The following is a 19,816-nucleotide window of genomic DNA, read 5'->3' as shown; positions in this document are numbered from 1 at the left end:
AAAAATAATGATTCTATAGAAAGTAATATGTATTGATTGGTCCACAAAACTACTCAGCACAAACACAATTAGATAGTATCATATTGTAACCATAACCATGAAATAAATCTCGTTAAATTTGGGGTGCAAGCCCACAATACGGACTAAGAGCCATACTTCACTTATAGAAAGGAATCCTACAAAGTCCTCTCAGGAAAATGGCCTCTTACCTGGTGTCGGCTTATGGAATCCCAGCCTTACACATCCTTGTAGAAAGATGTCCCTTCCTACAGACCAGGAACAATGACACACACAGGAACAAGGACCCATACAGTTCCAGGTGTCACAGGTAAATTCTGGGAGAGGCAGTCCGGATAATTCTTAGTTCTTGATCTCAGCAAAACTGATAAGAGAATAAAATACTTCTTGCACCCTCCAAAATAAATTCCAACCCTAGAGGCTTCACAGAGCTTCCAGAAAGAAGTTAACTCTCAGACCTCGGTATCAAGTTATAGTAAGTATATTTTAACAAGAATGTGTATGGGCAGAAATCAACATTTCTCTTTGCAGCGATGCAAATAAAACTTGCCACATAAAATCAAATTTCAACATAAGTGTACTGAACCAGAACATTGCTAAGCACTCAGGTGAATGAAACCACCCCTTACAAGTGGAAATTTGACCACAGGGAGGAAGGAATCAAGGTAGTAAAATTGACATTGCGCCCTCTCGCCATTATAAACAAACATGGACGCCACGTTCTACAGTCAAGAAGAATAAACACATATAAAACCTGAGCTAAACAAAACATAACAGGGTCACTCTATTTGGCTTTGATCCCCCCCTCAAAAGATGAAACCTTAAACCTTTCTCGTAAGCCTGGACTCTAACAGAAACCACCTTATTATTCCTTCCACACTTACTAGTTGCTATTCTTCTAGAGTACAGCTTTCCCTCTCCCGTTTTTTCTTTTAAGTATATTACATGGATTATACTACGTATATATCACATGTATATTAAATAGATTCCTTTCCTATTCAGTAGGTTATAATACATGATACTCATTATTCTTTTTGGTGCCGCAATGGTCTCTAATTTGACCAGGGGGCCTCTTCAAGCTGGCTCTGTGACCTTTTTGACATGACCCTACTGATCTTGGGGCACAGCAAGATATTCCAGGCTCACCTTATACTTTTGTTCCCCCAAACCCAAAGCAGGCCTTTTCTACAAGGAATCCTAACTTCTTTTAGTGGGAAATGGCGTAGAGAAACCGAGCCCTAGCTGTGCTCCCTAGCTGGGTATCATTGCGTCTAGCCCCTACCAGTTGGTATTGTGAGTTGACATGGAGATCTCCGATTCCACTGGGTTCTTCCTCAACTTCTCTCATTTCATAGTTTTGTCCTCCTCCTCCTCCCAAGCTAATAACCTTGGTTCCTGACAGTATTGATGTTTTTTTTTTATTAATTTGCTCTATCCTACAATACACACAAAAACAGCTTCACAATTATTATACTTATTCTGCCACCAATAATAAACCTACTAAGTAAAGTTCTAGATGTCCTTAGGATATACCCCACCATGGATGTACAGACAAGCACTGCCTTCAAAACTTACTTGAATTAATTATATTGTGCAGGATTATCTTATCATGCGATATATAATTAAATTCATTTGTCCTGCCTGTTTTTCAGGGTTTTTTTGTTTTGTTTTTTTTTAATTTTCTTTTTTTTTTTTAAAGATTTTATTGGGGAATCGGGGACAAGTTGCTGTCATTTTGTTCTTCAGTCTAGTTGTGGAGGACGTTGCTTCACTGGCCCAAGCTGGCACCATCATTGCGCTCTTCCTGGGCGCTGGCTACACACGGTAGCCCATGGCAACCCACTGCCACAGGGAGTGCAGCCTACGCTGTCGCAGGGGACTCACGGGCAGCCCAGCTCCAGGTCGAGCTGTTGTTCAGCATCTTAGCTGTAGAGGGCAGTGTCACTGACCCTCATATGTGGGATCCCAACAGGGGCCCTCTGGCATCCTAAGCCAGTTCTTAACCAATGCACCACTCGGCCAGCCCTGTTTTTCAATTTTAAGGTTCGCTTTTTCATTCTTTGGGAATATGTAAAACACCGACATGGTTTAAAGAATAAAAACTGTATTAAAATACACTCCGAGAAAAGGCCCTCCCATCTCTATATCTTAGACCCCATTTCCATACACGCCTAAATAAAAACACATTTTGTTATTTTCTGGCTTGTCCTTTCTGCAAAACAAGCATATCTGTTGCTCTTTCTCCTTACACAAAAGATAGCATACTGTGTACACACTCTTTTGCACTTCGCTTTTTTTTCCCACTTAAAAAGCGTCTGGAGCTTTTCCCAAACCGGCACTCACCAAGGAAAGGCCATGTTCAGCTCTAGCACGAAGATCTTGAAGCCCAACAGCGAGAAGCCGGACGAGTTCGAGTCCGGCATCTCCCAGGCGCTCGTTGAGCTGGAGATGAACTCGGACCTCAAAGCGCAGCTTCAGGAGCTGAACATAACGGCAGTCAAGGAAATTGAAGTTGGTGGTGCTAGGAAAGCTATTATAATCTTCGTTCCTGTTCCTCAACTGAAATCTTTCCAGAAAATCCAAGTCCGGCTAGTGCACTAATTGGAGAAAAAGTTCAGTGGGAAGCACGTTGTCTTCATCGCTCAGAGGAGAATTCTGCCTAAGCCAACTCGAAAAAGCCGTACAAAAAATAAGCAAAAGCGTCCCAGGAGCTGCACCCTGACAGCCGTGCACGATGCGATCCTGGAGGACTTGATTTTTCCAAGTGAGACTGTGGGCAAGAGAATCCGCGTGAAACTGGACGGCAGCCGGCTCAGAAAGGTTCACCTGGACAAGGCCCAGCAGAACAACGTGGAGCACAAGGTTGAGACCTTCTCTGGCGTCTGTAAGAAGCTCACGGGCAAGGACGTTAATTTTGAGTTCCCAGAGTTTCAGTTGTAAACAAAAACAACTAAATAAAACACCATTCACAGTAAAAACAAACATACAAACAAAAACAAACTTCTGGAAATAGTTCCATATGGGTTCACAGAGATATTCCTTATATTTATGGTTGCGAAGTACTCCGCTGTGTGTGTGTACTAACTGGTCATTCTTAAATGTGGGAAGTGGGGCTCCGATCCTTAGGAAATCATTAACTCTTGTGACCAAACCCTCATTTCACAAGCACAGACGAGCCTTAGGAGGAGGGAGGTGGTTTTGAGAGCCATTTGGAGGAGAGTGAGAGGGTGGGATAGACCCCAGAAGAACCCACCTGCAGAATGCTCCTCAGCCCAGGCCTAAACCTCCTTCCTCGGGTTCAGGGGGCACCAGTGCAGCTCCAGCTTTATGCCCTGGGGTCATCTCGGAGTTCTCTCCCCAAAGAGGCTCCCCCTACCCCAATTAAACCGCCTCTGCATTCACATCGGGAAGCATCTTTCATTTTTTTCTTTTTTTCCTTTCTTTTTTTAAACATAAGGAACACATGAATATAGTCTTTGTAAGTTACGTGATAAAAGAACGTACAGAGGGAAAATTCACCCTCTTCCCCACACTATCTTCCCTAAGAATAACTACCCACTGTTAACAGGATATAAGCCACAGCTGTGGCTCATTTATAATCCTCCACTGAACCTGACTTCAGTGTGAGGGGCGAAACCTGCCTTCTCCTTTCGCGCACAATGACTCTAAGACCCCACTCTCTACTCCAGTGGCCAGACGCTCAGACCGTGGGTTGTGCACAGATGGGGCGGGGGAGCTTCAGCGAGTCGCTACGCCCCTGGAAGTTTAAAACCCAGAATGCTGGCTTATGAGCCTTTCTTCGGCCTGGCAACGATCCCCAGGCTCGTACTTCGGAGCACTATCGCATTCTGACTTCTAAAACACTGCATAGTTGCTTTTGCAACATCCGCTTGTAGCCAGGAGAGAGGAATAGACCTTGTTTCTTAGTACATCTATTTCAGTCGGTAGTTTGTTGGACGTTTTAATTTCAAGGCTCTGAGTATCGGCCAAAATTCTTAGAATTTTCCGGTAGCTCAGGCACCCGCATCTCCGGGCCCGGGAGCAATCACTGTGCGCAGCACCCCACATAGCCACGAGGGGGCGCTACGGAGAACCATCGCTTTTTCGCGGTAGGAGCGCAGGGCAGGTGGCTCCGTTTCCCGGGGTTCGACTAGTCCGCGCAAGGCGGTACAGAAGCCCAGCTTCCTTAGGCTGCGGTCGCCCGGGTCCCGGACGGTCCTAGGCCGGCAGAGACCCGCGCTGCCCGGGCCTCGAGCGCTGGCTGTGCACGCTCATTCTCTCTATCCCTCCCGCAAAGACCCCCAAAGGGTCCTGACCCGAGAAGCGCTCGGGCTTCTCCCGGCGATGGGAAGCGTTCCCTCAAACTTCCTGGCGGACCGAGCCGCCCCTCCCGACGCCCTGCGAGCCTAGCCTGTGTGCGAGGGGAGCGGGGACGTGAGGAGGGTGGCGACGCAGGTGAAGAAGCGAGGAAGACGAGGAGAAGGTGAGAGAAGGGGTGGGAAATGGAATGAGGGAAAACCCAAGAAGTCCCACGTCCTGTTCTGAGGACATCCAGAGCCCTCAGAGCGGTGGGAAGACGACAGCTGAGAAGGAAAGGAGTATTTCTTTTTCCTGGCCGGGATTTTCCCCTCAGGGCAGGAACCTCCTCTAGACAGCAGGTGGGTGGCGAGGGTAAGAGGGAGGGGGAAGAAGGCCTGATACCCCTTCCCTGTCTCTGACCCCCGGATGGAGTCGATCTCCTCCCCAAAGGGCAAACCTAAGGGGATGGGCCTGCAGAACGTGAATCCAGTAATCCGTGCTTTGCGCAAGAGCCGCCCTCGCCCGAGCTGCGACCCGGGCTGCCCCCCAACTTCCTCCTCGGGAGTAGGGTCCCCAACACCTAGTTCTCAGAGCGGGGTGGTCCACGCGGATATGGAAAGCCTCAGCGCCAATGCCACCCCGTAGGGAGAGCCACACACATTCTGAACCTCGCGGGTAAAAACCTGGGTGTGTCCACTGAGGGAAGAGCAAACATGACTACACGGTCTTACCGGAATACCACTCTGCAGCTTCAGAGCAGGCCGCACGAGCTGTTCAAAAACCCCGATTTAGGTCACCTATCTTCAAACAGCAATGAAACTCAGTCTAACTTTTAACAAGGTTGTTCGGGGATAGCGCGAACGCAGTCCCCACTACCACAAATTATGCAGTCGAGTTTCTCGCATTTGGAGAAATCGCAGGGGTCAGCACACCCGAAGTGCAATGGATTAGCCTCACCCTGGGAAAACCACCTTCATGATCATGGTATCTCCCCTGCCAGGTAAGTATGAGTTTTCAACCAGCTGCCCCACCACAGCCTTATACGCCTTTCACTGTACACTTACGGTCATTTTGTCCCCGCGTAACTCTCAGCACCTCTTCTTTCCCAACCTTCCCAGTCCCTTCATACAATTTTATCTAATAAAATTCAAGCAACATCTCTGCACCACTTCCACAAACCGGGGGAGTCTATCGCGGGGAAATCATACCCCTACGCTGCTTGATTAACATAAGGCAGGCCCCATTCATGACGTCTAGGGCCGTTCTTGTTCTCCAACCCACACCCCGCCCCCGATATTCCCGCCTACCCTGCCCAGCTGGCCAATGGGCGGGCCGGCTTCTGGAGGGGCAGGGACGTTATGATCCCCGCCCACTTCCGGCGGCCACGGATCCGCGGCGTCGTAAAGACGCATGTTTCCTGCGTGCTTGAGTTATTACCTTGTATCCTGGGTTACAAACAAACCAAAGAAAGGAATTCTGGAATCGTGTGTTAGGCAGATCCAATTTTTTTTTTTTAAAGTAAAGAAGTAAAACACGGTATACAAATTATACCATCTATATGGACAAAGTAAAACTATGTATGTGTGATGTATGTAGTAGACACATAGATTTAGGGTTATATCTCAGAGTACTACTTGGTGAATTTTCTGTGCACATTCTTCCGACTTCATTCTCATAGTATCCCAGGGATTGAAAAAAAAAAAAAAAAAAGGAAACTGCTGGCTAAAAATAAGGGATAGAAAGGAGGTAGTTGCTTGCAGGGTGAGGTTTTTTGTGTTTTCTCTTATGGATTGGTTAGACCTGAGAGTGGGGAGGGGGAGGTTGGAGGAGGAAATTGCTCTCAGACAGTGCCTTCAGACCAGAGAGCAAGACGTGAAGTAACTGGGTCCTTGAGGAAGCCCTTGGGTTGAAGAGGAAGATGACAGAGAATCCTGGAGGTGAAGTGAACTCAGCACCAAGCTGACTTCCAGGGAGAACCTTCCTTCTTTCCTTCCTTCGACTAGCTGATTTGGTCTGCTTAAGCCATCAGTCTATGGTGTTTTGTTAGGGCAGCCTGAACTGACTAAGGCGGGGTTATTTAGCCATTGGCCTACGCAGCTTCTCCTACCTGGGCATTGCCGGGATCTGCCCCAGTTTCCTGAAATTGGCACTCACAACCTGCTTTCCCCTTTGTAAGGCTGATCTGTGGCTTTGGAATGAAGACTGATCACCTGGTTGATGATTTCATAGCATAATTTACAACAGGTAAGAATAACCTGGACCAAGGATCTTCTTGGAGTTTTGAACGAAATTTGACATTTTCACAAATATCAACCTAGAAGACGTGGGACAGCTGGAATCAGATCCCGCAGGGTGATCCCATGACCCCATGTGTTCTGCACTCCTTTTTCTCTTGGGAGATTTCTGTGCTTTGGAGTCCCCAGAACCACAAGACAAGGGTTTGGCTGCTGGTGACAGGCCTGTGTCTAGCTCTGGGGAGTCCCAGTGAAAAAGGAAAGAACCTTCAGAATTCAAAGTGGGAGACTGTTCTTGTGGGCGGAAAGGAGGCTGGAGGATGAGACGAGGGGAGGGTGTGTGTCCAGCATGAGGTTAAGGGAGTTTCAGAAAGAGCGGCTGCCACTCGGGGGCCACTGACTAGACCCACGTAGTATTCAGGCTCGGGTCCTCCTCCTCCTCACGCTGCCTCCAAGGCGCTCTCCCCCATCCTCCTCTGTGGCCTTCTTGTTACCACTCCTCTTCCCTCTCTATGCTTCTCCCCCACCCCCCACCCCCCAAAAGCAGGCCAACATAGGAAAGGGCTGCCCCATCTCAGAGGAAGATGAGGGAATATCTTCCACCAGCGGGAGAACCGGGAACGCATTTCTCTCTGGCCAGACCTATTAATAGTTTGGAGGAGACAGAGTAAGATGGCTTCTTCATCTAAGAAGCTCAGCCTCCACCGCCAGCCGCTCTCATCCCCCGCCCCGACACCGGGGCACCACGGGCCTTAGGCAAACCCCGGGGATCTGTGAGCAAAAGTCAGGAACCTCTGGACACTCACGGCTAACATCTGGCTCGCAAGGTCCGGGACACGATGACTATCCCGTGCCTGCTTCTTACAAGGCAAGTTCCCAGGGAAGGACCACGGCGCCCTCTCGTGGCCCCCCCGGGGAGGCGCGCCAGGATCCCTTCGTTATGCAAGGGCCGGTTTAAAGAAAACCAGCTCACTGGCCCCACTTAGACCTGGTGGAAAGGTCGCAAAGGTTAGTGGGATCCCAGGTGCATTGACTCCGCCACCACCTTCCCTTTCTCCACCCCGCGCTCTTCGCCTGGATGAAATTTGTACAATCAAAGTTGACCGTTGAGAGGGGAAAAAAAGCCACACGTGAAAACCAAAACAAGACAATGAATCTAAGGAGCCTAGTACTTGGACAATTTTATGGTCACCAGTAGAGCACTTCCATGGCTGATTTTGCTTTGTCTTGATTTGCTGTTCTCGACTGTGTCTTGAGGTAGCATCTTAGTTTTACCCAACTGTTGAAATTAGGAAAGATACTTTTTCAGTTCCAGTATTAGTTGGCACCTGAGTTAATAGTTGCGGTGGGCAGAATAATGGCCCCCTCCCTGGGATGTCCCTGTGCTAATCCCCAGAATTTGGGACTATGCTATATTACACAGCAAGAGGGACTTGCAGGTGTAATTACGGTAATGACTTTGAGATGAGGAGATTGCCCTGGATTATGCAGGGGAGCCCTCAAAATGGAAGACTAGAAGAGAAGGTCGGAATGATGAGACGAGACTCTACCTGCTGCTGTTAGCTGTGAAGATGGAAGGGATGTGGGTGGCCTCTAAAAGCCGGAAAAGGCAAAGAAACAGATGATCCCCCGAGAGCCCCCGGAAGGTGAGGCAGATTTGTTGACACCTTCACTTTTGTCCTGTGAGGTCCTTGTTGGATTTCCTGACCTACAGAATTACAAGATAATCAATCTGTCTTCTTTTACGGCACTAAGTTTATGGGAACTTGTATGACAGCAATAGAAAGCTTATACGAGTGTCTAGCTCATTCACTTTAGCAGCAGTAAGATCTGAGGGATATAATCAACACCCATTCTGCAGGTTGCCTGTCTTAGGTTGTCAGGTCAAGAGATATTTTTATATGTTTTAAGTGTTACATTAGGTACCCACCATTTTTTCCCTTTCTGTTCTTTTCTATAGGATTCTCACCCAATTCTCCCCACAGGCCTTAACATGATAAATTGGGACACATTGGTGGTTATATCACCTGATTTTTTTTGTTTTTTTAAGAGTGAGCTCTGTTTCTGTCACATAGAGGGAAAGAATATAATTTGCAAAACATGAAGTATTGTAGAATCCTCTCAAAGATATGGGGGGATTTTTGCAACTATTGTTAAGACACAAAGCTACTTTTTGACATTTCGCAAAGGGTGAACTACAAGAATAGCTTTTAAGACTTTTCCCCAAGAGTAATTTGTTACTGGCTCCTGACCAGATCTGAGATTTATATGATGTCATATGTTGTTGCTTTCATAAACGTTATGTACGTAACATGATATTTTTCTCCATTGGTTACTGATTATGCTGTCAATGCCCACCAGCCCTGGCAGCTCAGGGACAAGGGAAGAATTACTGGGACAATGGAATAACCCCAGGGCAAGAGGTCCTCAAATTCTGCTACTTTGTCTTTAAATAATACTTAACAGTTTTGCTGACTTTTCATCCATTCTGTTGATTCTGCCAGCGAGTCCTTCTGTGTTGACAGCCAATGACACTCGTGGAAATACTTCAACAACCGAGTGCGAAAGCAGATACTAAGAGTCACACCATCTACTATGAAAGTAAGGCATGTCTGTAGTTCAGCCATGAGTCCGATGGTGCATCTTTTTGTTGCTGTTGGTGGTGGTGGTTGTGGTGACAGTGGTTGAGTTTTTGTTGTTGTTGCTGTTTTAATTTTTTAATGTTTCTAGGAAATAATTGTGGAGTGATAGCTTCATCTTAATTCTGGAAAGCAAAAGTACATAACTAAGGACTTTCCCCAAGGAGTATTTTAAGATCTTTATGTCAACATTTATGGAATGACATAAACTTTTCAGTGAAAGGTTCATAAATAAAGTAAAATAAATGTCTAGTTTGTTTTTTTAAAGAAACTTTATCGGGGAACAGTGTGTTTTTCCAAGACCCACCAGCTCCAAGTCACATAAGTTGTTTCAATTTAGTTGTGGAGGGCACAGCTCAGTGGCCTACGTGGGAATTGAACCGGCAACCTTGGTGTTATGAGCCTGTGCGCTAACCACCTGAGCTAACTAGCCACCCCATAAATAGCTAGTTTTGATTCAGTGTTATAGAACAATGTTTTCCAAACGGTGGTCTGCAGCCCACCTGCCTAAGAATGACCTGGTATGCTCAAGTAAAAAAAGCAGAGTCTAGGACCCCACACCAACTAAATCTCTTGCGACTGGAGCCCAGGAAGTAGCTTCAATAATCTCCACAGCTGATTCGAAGGCACCTCAAATTTAAGAACCCCTCTATATATTTAGACTGGGGATTCTTACAAAATAATGCAGAAGGAAAATCTTTTTCTTTTAAACGTAAGACTTCAGGCATGAGACTATGAGCTTCTCAAACAACAGTTTGTCTTCTCTGTTCTTACTCAGCCCAGAGACTGGGGCAGACGTGGGAAACAAAGCCGGCGGAGAAAAACTTTTTATTTCTTTATACACATTATGCTTTAATAGCCACCAGAAAATGGTTTAATTTCCTCTCACAGACCCTGCCCACCAATTATGTTGGCTTTCAACATAGTGCTGCAGCAACATATATAAATATGTATCATACATTTATACACACATACACACATTCTAAAGCACTGTGAAGACACAGACTAGGCTTTAGCACAACTGGGGGCCTCTCACATGCCACCTCAAAAGGATCACTGGTTTGCTTTACAGGAGACTTTCAGTGGGCTTGGTCTGGCCATCAGTCCCCACTTCCCCAGAGAGAAGTGACCATGCTGTCACAGGACGGCATAGAGTGAGGTCAGCACCCGTTGGAGATCATAAAGGAACAGAAATGGGAGGTGCTAAGCTAAGCATGAGATGGTATCGAAAGTCACCGCTTTCACCGTGTGGCTTCAAAGAACTCAGGTGCTGCTGTGTAGGCTGACGTCCAGCCTGCCTGGGGCCCGGCTGAGTTGGCCCCGGGTCCAGTGTGGAGCTGTGAGTAGTGCTGGCCGAGCCCATGCCCAGCAGGGCACTGTGTCCAGTCGTGTGCTTTTCGACCTGCTGAAAGGCTCCAGTGTTGGGAACGCGTGCCCCATGTGTGGCAAGCAGGGTCCTGTTTCCCCTGAGTTGACATCTTAGGAGAGCTGTTGAGGTGAGCGATGTGCTGTCACTAGTCTCCAGGCCCCTGGGGCGGTTAGAAGCAGGGTCACAGGTCCTCTACTAACTATGCGTTTGCTTCGTGCCGGGCCAGGTGGACCTTGGCAGAAGAGCAGGAAAGGGTCTCTGCCCCACCAGGCCACTTCTCTGGCTCCTCTAGACCCTCCCGCAGGTAAGGAGTAGGGCCGAGATCTCCTCAGCAGATAGGTAGCTGCGTGAAGGGCGGGCAGGCCCACCCCTCCTGCTGTTTTAAGGACCTGTGGTGGCTTCGCTTCTTGCGTGGCTCCTGGAAGGCAAGGGTCACAAGACTGGAGCGCCTGGCAGAGCCCTTAGGGATTTCACCTGGAGACAAAAATGAAACAAAGTAAGGGTATATTTTCAGGCCCCGATGGTGACGGCTGAGATTGGAGTGACAGCTGAGTAGTGACAGAAGCCAGGAGCATAAGAAGGGCCTGTTAAGAGGACGAGCTGAACAGATGCGCTGCAGTCTGGGGAGCGGGGGCGTGGGAGAACGAGTGCCACCAGGTTAGAGGAACGCTTCCCGCCGCGCGCGGCGAGGCCCCTGCTCAAAGCCCCTGCACCCCCGTGGCGGAGTCCGGCCACTTCCGGGTCTGGACTCTCCAATTCACGTGGCAGCAAAACGGCGCCTTTTGTGATCTCGCGGGAAAAGAAGTGCTTCGCAGGGCACATGCACATATAGAAACAGCCTGTCGTGGGAAGGAGAGGACATTTTGTTTATGTTAAGTTTATGTCCCATTTACTTACTGAGGAGAGAAAAAGGCCAAGTCAGCAGGGACCTCAGAGATCATCTAGGTCTAGTGCCGCCTCTTACAGCCGAGGGGCAGTGGGCTCACAGAGACTGAGGGCCCAGCCAAAGCCACAGAAGCAGTGGGTGACAAGCCCGGGATTAGAACTCAGGTCTCAGGACCTTTCCAAGGGCCTAGAGGATGCAGAGAGGGAACTTCCAAGCTGGGAGAAGCCAGCGGGTAGGTGAGGCGGTTGGGTTACCTTTGCTGGGACAGGAATAAGGCTTTACAGAGGCAATCTTGTAAGTGTTCTTCTACAAAGGCTCAGGAAAGAAAGGAATCATCAGAGAAAAACAAAAGGGAATTAGCAAAAAAAAAAAAAAAAAAAAAAAAAAAAAAAGCAGAGTTCCATCAGGGCCCAACCCATTTTCATACTGTGGGGTCAACATTCTCTCAGGTACAATTTAGGAACCTTCCGAGGAGTATGCTCAGTTGCTTATGGCAAAGCTTTAAAATCCAGGTTAAAAGATGTAGTTTCTGATTTTTAAGCCATTTCTAACATCTCAAGTTTTTCTTCCAAGTACTTGATATAGAAGGTGTTAAGTGTTTTAAGTAAATGTAGAAAATGGCTGCCATATATATAAAATCTTTCTCTTTAAGTTTTGTTCTTTATTTATTATTGAATTCTCTTTTAGGTCAATGAGACCCAACATTTTTCTTTTGTGATATTGCTTAGAAGAAAACGATGTATTGAAAGAAAATTGCTGTTTTCAGCCCAATAGTGTGCTGTGAAATCCATTTATTTGGTGTGTCTTGCTTTTATTTTTTTCTACAAAGTTGTACAGAAAACACCAGAACACGTGACTGGCCTCAGCATCCCTTTTCTGAAAGTGAATTCAGAGGCCGGGTGCCACGTGTCCTCTGACTTCCGGAATCAACTGAATTGCATTTCTCCGGCATCCTGACTTGGCAGAAAAGGAGGGTATAATTGGAGTCAAGAGAGGAGGTGATGACATGTGAGAGTGAGCAGAGATGTCGGGGAGCGAGCAACTTGGGGGCGGGGGTGGGGGGGAAGCTGAGGGGGACAGGAAGGAGAAGGAAGCTTCGGGAGGGCCTGTGCTCCTACAAGGGGCCCAGAGAACACCTTCTGGAAGGTCAGAGCAGGTGAAGATCACCTGCAGACTCTGACGACCGATGGTGACAGGTGTGGGGTGGGATGTGTCGCTCTGATGGGTGCAGTGGTTTCCTTACCTCCAAATTAGTCCTGGCCTTCTTCAGAACATCATGCGTCCTGGTCACTGAAACCACAGAACAGCCCAATAGGCGGACATCACCAGCTGGGCCCACACTGTGTCTTTCTGGCCACTCAGCCTGGAGTATCCTGCTGCCCGCCCGTGCCCCCCTCCCTCTGCATTCATGACAACTGATGGCCCGGGAGGCCCGGTGACATCACATCAGTCTCCCCTACCCCTAGCCTCTCTGGTCACCCTGTCCATCCGCAGCACAGGTGGGGAGTCTGGGACCCCTCTCCCCCACTCCCGCCCAAGCCTGGTTCCTCTCCCTGGCTTGGGGCACCCACACTGGCTGAAGATGAACTGCTCCATACACTCCTTCTGCTGGTTGGCGGTCTTCAGCCGCTCCGCTGTGCTCTGCAGGAGGCGGTCCTGTTTGGAGAGTTGGGTTCTCAGTTCCAGGAGTTCCCTCTTCACGGACTCTCCCTGGGGAAGAGGAACAGACCCTATGCCAATGGTAGAAGGCCTACAGCCCTGTGCTTTGTGGCTCTTTAGAATCCAAACTCAGATTCTACAACCTTCTCAGCTATTTCTGGGCTGGGCTGCCTCCACGAAAGCCTCAAAAACCCCTCAACTGCTGATGGCTGAGGAGGTGGCCTTGGGGTAGGGACAGTGAGAACCCGGAAGGCCCCTAGCAGATCAGCACCTGCCCACAGACCTGGTGCTGAGGAGAACCTGCCTCCAGGCTGGGACAGAGTCCCGGCTGTGGGGCGGAGCTCAGATTGGGTGCTGACGTCCGCCAGTTACATCGTCGGCATGACAGGGAGACTTGGTGATTGGGAACTTGACGCCCGGGGAGCCAGGGCCGGCCTGAGACAGCCTGCACTTCTGGTAAGTATTTGTGCTGACCTCAAGACGGCAACACATCCCCTCCTTTGGAATGAGCACAGGTGGGTCCCATTAGGTGGCAGTGGTATTCATCTGGAGGAGGAAGCCCTGGGAGGGGACTCGGTAACCTGCCCATCCAAGGTGCCACCAACCAGAGAGCAGGCCTGAGATCTGAGAGCACCTGGGGCTGGCTGATTCTCCCCAGGCCCAACCCAGAGATGCAGATATAAGTGATGTCCTGGGATTCCAGTGGGTGGCTAAAGGAGTCTGGCTGTCTGATGGTGACAGTCTGTGACCCTGCTTGACCTCGCAGACCTGGGGTGTGGTTGGGAGTGGAGGTAGCGGGGGCAGGCGCTGATGCTTTAACACATCCCTGAAGTTCAGCTCAGCCCAATTTCAGCAAGTTGAAGCTTTGTGGGTTACCAGGGTTGTCATGTGCCTGCCTCCTCCATACCTTTCCCATTTCCTCTTCGATCTCTTATCTTGGGGGGTCAAGGGGGGGGAATAGGGGGAGTAGGAATGTAGTCAGAACTTCGCTGACAGCGGCCACCACGGATGAGAGGTCTCCCCCGGGGACACTCCTCTAAGGTCCCATCTGTCTCAACTAACCATTGGGCTCCTGACCTTCAGGATCTGCAGGGGTGAGGAGGCAGAATGGTAACCGGGGGGCAGAGCCAGTACAGGACGCTGGCCTCCTACCGCTTTGCCAGACAGCGCAGGGCCGCTGGAGCTTGGCAAGGCCGCTCGCCAGAACATGGAGAGGAGGGAGGCTGACTCCTCCAGCGCGTGGTGCAGGGCGCTGGCGCTGCTCCGGAGTTCGTGGACACCTTCACTGCCTGGCACCTGGGGACGGAGACAGCCATGGTCACTGGCATTGCAGGACCACTTTTTCTTTCTCTCCAGCACAGGGCTGAAGCCTCCTTTGTGAGTGAGGCACCGACACGGGCCTGCTTGCATGCGTGAAACCCTTTTCTAACCTGGAAACCCATCATCTCCGGCCTCAGCCGTGACGTCCCACCTGCGAGAATTCATTTGACCCCAGCTTCCCCGACGCTCTCTTTAAGCTTCTAGTCCTGCTCCAAGTGCTAGGGTCCTGAAGGGGAGCAAAATAAGCCACTTTGGCATTTTGATTAATTTGAATTAAAGTGACTTAAGAAAGAGCGAGTGCAGGAAAGACACGCTGATCCTCCCTTATTCCTCTGAAAGCAGGAAATAACCCTCCCAGGTGCAAGGTGACCTCCCTGTACCAGGAGGCAGACACATCCTCCCCAGCAGAGATGGAATTCTGGCCGAGAAGCCTGTATAAACAAACCTTGTTACTTCTTCACTACTCCAAGCCCAATTGTTTTCTCAATTCATCACAAATCTAGTGTTTCTTTATCTAAAAGGTATAAAAACTGCTAGCTTTGGTCACTTCTTGGAACCTCATATCTTTGGGGCTCTCATATGAAATTAAATTTGTTTTTCTCCTGTTCATCTGTTTTATGCCAATTCATTGTTAGGCTAGCCAAAGAACCTAGAAGGGAAGAAGGGGAGAGTTTTGCTCCCTAACTTTTGCACTGGCACCCCTCGCCCTCCCCTAAATCACACCTTAGGCTCCAACTGGGGCGGGGGGAGCCACTTATAGTTCCAGCGACTGAGGTGCCTCTCCCTTTGCCTGGAGTGCCCTTCTCCACCCAGAGAACTTGCACATCCCCCTGGGCTGTCTGCTAGGAACCTGTTACTTTCCTTGTCTGGGATAATGGCTGCTTCTGCGTGCCCGCACACCCAGACGATGACTTCTAACACATTTACTCAGATGTGTGTCTTCCTCTCGAGTGTGGGGGCTCCTGGGGACAGGGCTGTCCCTATGTGTCCATGCATCTCCAGTGGCTCGGACAGCACAGCAGCTGGAGCCTGGTCTCTCAACAGGAAAGCACTCTGAGAGGCATGCTGCCTGCTGTCCTCCCCGCTCTGTCCAAACAGGGAAATCCCATGGCTGCCAAGCTTCTCCCCGCCTCCACACACCTGGGCCGTACGGGTGTTCATTCTCAACTTCTAGCCATTTGATTGAGTTTATTCTGCCCACGACGGGAGTGCCAGTGGGGCTATAACAGATAACAAGCTACCAAAGGGTGCTCAGCACAATGCCACATGAATGTTGACACTCGAATACTCTACTGATGGGGATGACGACACTGCATAGGCTTTTCTGTGGTTCTGAGGGGAAGTAGCAAGTCAGCTGCACTTGAAACACAGAAGAGTTTATAGTGAAAATAGAAGATGGAGAAAAAAGTCCTGACTGCACGTAAATGGAAGAAGAATCCTCAGCTGTCAGAATATGTACAGCATGAAAATAAATAGTAGGAGAAGGAGCTAAAATCAGAAGAAAGGACAGAAGAGCTACACTGTGATTACCTCTGTGCCCTGAGCTTCAAGGCCAGGGACGCTGCTGGCTGATCTCGCGAGAGACGCTATCTTTTTGACCAGCAGTTGGCCCTCCCCAATCTGCTGACTTAGGGCACTGTAGTCGTCAATATGGCCGATGACATGGCGGCCGTGCTTATTGGCAAAGGAGCCGTCAGTAGCATCGCCCTCCAGCTTGGGTGGGTTCTTCATTTCTGGGGAAGCATCCAAACCCAGCTCTGAAAAATAAAACCACAGCAGAACAGAATCCACTGTTACTCCTAATCACATCTTCAATCCAAAAGAGACATCAAAGAGTGAAAGAGCCCAGGAACAAGAAAGACGGTCTTGGAAAGTATGAGCGTGGTATGAAGTCCCTTGATATCCTGGGTTCGACATTTTTATAAATTTTCTTACATCATCTCCTAATGATAAAATTGCCAGGAGGCAAATTTTGTCCTTACTGACAAATGAAATATTCAGGATAAATATTATTTAAAAATTTTTTTTAAATTTCTCGGTTGAGAAGACACAGACAAGGAAATTCAGCTGGATGCAGAGAGCACTTTGAAGAAGGGCGAGGTTACAATGCAATGAAGCAACAAAAGCGCAAAAGATAAACCACAGAAGGAAGAAGAACAATAAGGTGGCCACCGAAGGCGCAATGAGGAGGGCTAAAGGCCTTGGGACACGCCGAGAAAAACCTCTCAATTCAGACAATGTGTAGAGAGAGAACCAAAGGTCGCTTGCATCCATACGTTTCTATCACCAGTCCCTGAATCCTTTAGTTGCCATATTTACCAGGTGATTTATTGAAGATGGCCGTCTCTGGGCCAGGAGCAGCGGAAGAGCTGGGGAAGACCAGAGCTGGGTTCATGCCAACATCCCGAACCGGAGGGGAGGCAACGGAACCTAGGGAGTAATGACAAGAACAGTTTTCAGGACCCTTGGAACACACTGCACACCAAGCATGTGCATAGTTAGTCTTGGCCATCGGAGATCTAAGGCAGCATGGCTTATTTGTGTTTATCGCTCATGTACCACGATCAAAAGCAAGAGAAAATGAATCAGTTGGTTTGGAACAAGAAGGTGTTCCTTTAACTGAAGGATGTTCCATGAGAAGGCAACTGCTAGTTTAAAAAATTATTAGGTATAGTTTTATAACCCCAGTTTTTAACATAGTTTTGTATGTAGTGTCTAATACAATGCCTTGCAACTAAATATATGTAGTATATACGTTAAACACACTGAATCAAGGAATGAACGGATTTAGCATTCTAATCACCTTTCTGATGAGGAGTTAGTACTGGGGGAAAAAATGCAGTAGTATGAGAAGAACAGAAGACAGAGCCTTGGTGGGTTACAGATGCCTTATTAGAGACCGGGAAGCAATCCTACAGTGGAGGAACTGGGAAATATCACAAAGAAGAGACAAACAGTGATGCTCAGACAAACTGGGCTTGGAGCCTGCTTTCCAGCTCAGGCATCTGTGGTGGGTGGGCCGGAGAAGCACTGAGCCAGTGGGGCTGAGTCCTGGCTGGTGCTGTGGGGAGGCCGTGCTGGGGAAAGCCTGGTTACAGGAAGGGGACACAACTGGACATCACAACCATCGTGGCAGCCAAGTAGGGTGAAGCATCCACCTAACACAGGCTGAGCAGTTTCTACGTGCCAGGCGCTATGCTTGGCAGTCCACGTACGCTTTCTTACTAGATAACCATGCCAACACGATCAGGGGAGTAACTCCTTCATTTGTCAGATGAGGTCATTGTCTAATCAATGAAAATCTAGCAGAACCAAGAAAAAAAAGATTAACCTGCCGCAGGAAAAGCCAGCACGAAAGTTTGAAAGCTCAGCTTTAGATCATCCTGAGCAGAAATGGTTTCTGATTAGAATAATATTAAGGATATGGCCATGGAGGTGAGTGGAGATGAATTAAACGGTGTATCAAAAGGAAAGAAAGAAGAGGAAGTATAGATGAATGTGCAAAGAGGCCGAGGTGTGGGGACAATATTAACATTCATATTAAAACTGGGGAAGTGCGACTGATGAAGGATATTGAGAAGGGAGGGAGAAAACTGGCTAAACATTTTTATCTGGCAAGGGGGCAGGGTCAGAAGTGGATGATGGCCACCTGGAATAAACATGGCCGCCATCCATACTTCCCACAGCCCGGATTTCCTTAGGGACAGGAACATTTGGCCACACAGCTGAGTTCCCGCAGGTTAGGGAAAGGGAAACCAGGCTAGAGAGTTTGGGGAGGCTAGCAATGCCAAGACAGAGCATGCTAAGGTGGAAGAGACTAGAAAACCTCTGGTTCAAATCCTGGGTTGGTCTCTTAGCTCCTACAAGCCTCAGCATGTCAGCTAAAGTCTCAATGCCTAAGTTTTCTCATGTGAAATAGAGAGAGAGTAAACCCCACCCTGCCTCAGCTGAAAGTATTTGAAAACTTGTGGCAAATTTTAAAGCACTCCACGCATACAAGGGATAGAGTCTAACATTCACAGTTGTTAATTGTTGAGTGATTCTTATTGGGTCTGGCACTTGTAAATTATTTCATTTCATGCTCCAAATAACCATACAAGGCAGAGATTATTGCCATCCGCATCTTAAAAATGAGGAACCTGAGGCTTAAATACCTGAGGAGGTTAAACACCTTGCCTGAGGCAAACAACCTGAGAGCAGCAGGTCTGACCCAGATCCCGGCTGTCACTCAGGTGCTGTATTAGAGCATCGCCCATCTCACCCTGACCTTAAGGAGCATGGAACACACGACTGTCCCTCCCACCACAGACATCCTGGTGACCTCCCCGCTGGCTGAGGGCTTCCCGATGCCCTTCTCCTTCCTACCTTGGAAGATGAGCTGCTTGTGACCAGGGTCAGGGGCGGCTGGGAAGCTATGGCTAATGGAGGAGGGGCTGAGGCTGGCTTTGCCCGCACCATCATCCAGCTGCTGCTCCAGCTGCAGTCGCAGGCCGTTGTTCACCTGAATGCTCTCCTCCAGCTGCCCTCTCAAAGCTCGGATCTCTGTCACCAGGTGGCTCAAGTCACTGCTCAGAGGGACCTGGTGACAGGCATCCCAGGTGTAAGCTGAAAAGAGAGAGAGGAGGGGTGGGGATCACTGAGCTAAGATATTGTCAGACACTTCTCTGTGGTATTATTTTCTGCCAAGGACCCCACTGTCATCTCAGAGTCCCAGGCAACACGTCTGTGACAGAGATGTCACCTTTCCTGTGTGCGGCCTGGCACACACTCCAGTCTGGAACTTTCCTGAGGCTCAAATTACCCATGTGCATCTAGAGGGCATTTGATTGGCAGATGAGGTCAAGCCTATGATTTCATCTCTGTATTAGCCTTTGTCCTTCAGGCTAGAGAGCAGGGTCTTCCAAGACTGGGTCAGCACGGAACTAGCACTGAACTAGAAGGGACTGAAGGAGGAGGGGATTTGCTAGCCTGCATACTCAGGGGAGGAGGAGGGAGGCATCAGGCCATTTGGCAGCATGTAAAAATGGAAATCGGATACCACAGACCAGGGAGCACGGCTAATTGAATTTTTTATCTTCTCCATGATTTTTTTTTTTACCTCCACTCACCACACTTCATTTCTTCCTACCTACTGGGGTTGAAGAGATTTAAGAAATCATCTTTAAGACCACAATTGTTTATCTGAAAACTGAAGCTAAATATATTTCAAAAGGTTGAATTTGTGGTGATTTTTAGCAAAGCAACAGGATGCATGTATCATATACGCCATATAATACGCACACCCAGTTACGTCTGGACCACAGGCCTTGATCAAATGCATTAGCATTTCTTTCTACAACGAGATACATGAACAGACTCACTAAGTGGGATAAACGAAGACGATGGATCCGCT

At 48.6% G+C, this 19,816-nt stretch overlaps 1 protein-coding gene and 1 pseudogene across 1 annotated transcript in view; one reads left to right on the top strand and one right to left on the bottom strand.

The window, feature by feature from the left end:
* The first annotated feature begins 2,358 nt into the window (after positions 1 to 2,358).
* Positions 2,359 to 2,996, top strand: LOC109389863 (40S ribosomal protein S7 pseudogene; annotated as a pseudogene).
* A 7,673-nt stretch (positions 2,997 to 10,669) lies between these two features.
* The window catches only part of PDE4DIP (phosphodiesterase 4D interacting protein), a 225,947-nt gene continuing 216,800 nt past the window's right edge, over positions 10,670 to 19,816 (bottom strand). The window contains exons 38-45 of the mRNA XM_019655807.1: positions 18,790 to 19,029; positions 16,744 to 16,854; positions 15,955 to 16,181; positions 14,257 to 14,400; positions 13,017 to 13,155; positions 12,689 to 12,735; positions 11,700 to 11,751; positions 10,670 to 10,977 (exon numbers count right to left, since the gene is read on the bottom strand). Of these exons, the coding sequence (XP_019511352.1) occupies positions 10,670 to 10,977; positions 11,700 to 11,751; positions 12,689 to 12,735; positions 13,017 to 13,155; positions 14,257 to 14,400; positions 15,955 to 16,181; positions 16,744 to 16,854; positions 18,790 to 19,029 (1,268 nt within the window). The remainder of the gene's footprint in view (positions 10,978 to 11,699; positions 11,752 to 12,688; positions 12,736 to 13,016; positions 13,156 to 14,256; positions 14,401 to 15,954; positions 16,182 to 16,743; positions 16,855 to 18,789; positions 19,030 to 19,816) is intronic.

This window comes from Hipposideros armiger, unplaced genomic scaffold (assembly GCF_001890085.2).
Source record: "Hipposideros armiger isolate ML-2016 unplaced genomic scaffold, ASM189008v1 scaffold_247, whole genome shotgun sequence".
NCBI lineage: Eukaryota > Metazoa > Chordata > Mammalia > Chiroptera > Hipposideridae > Hipposideros > Hipposideros armiger.
The sequence above is the reverse complement of the archived record's forward strand: the minus strand, read 5'-3'. Positions and strand labels throughout refer to the sequence as shown.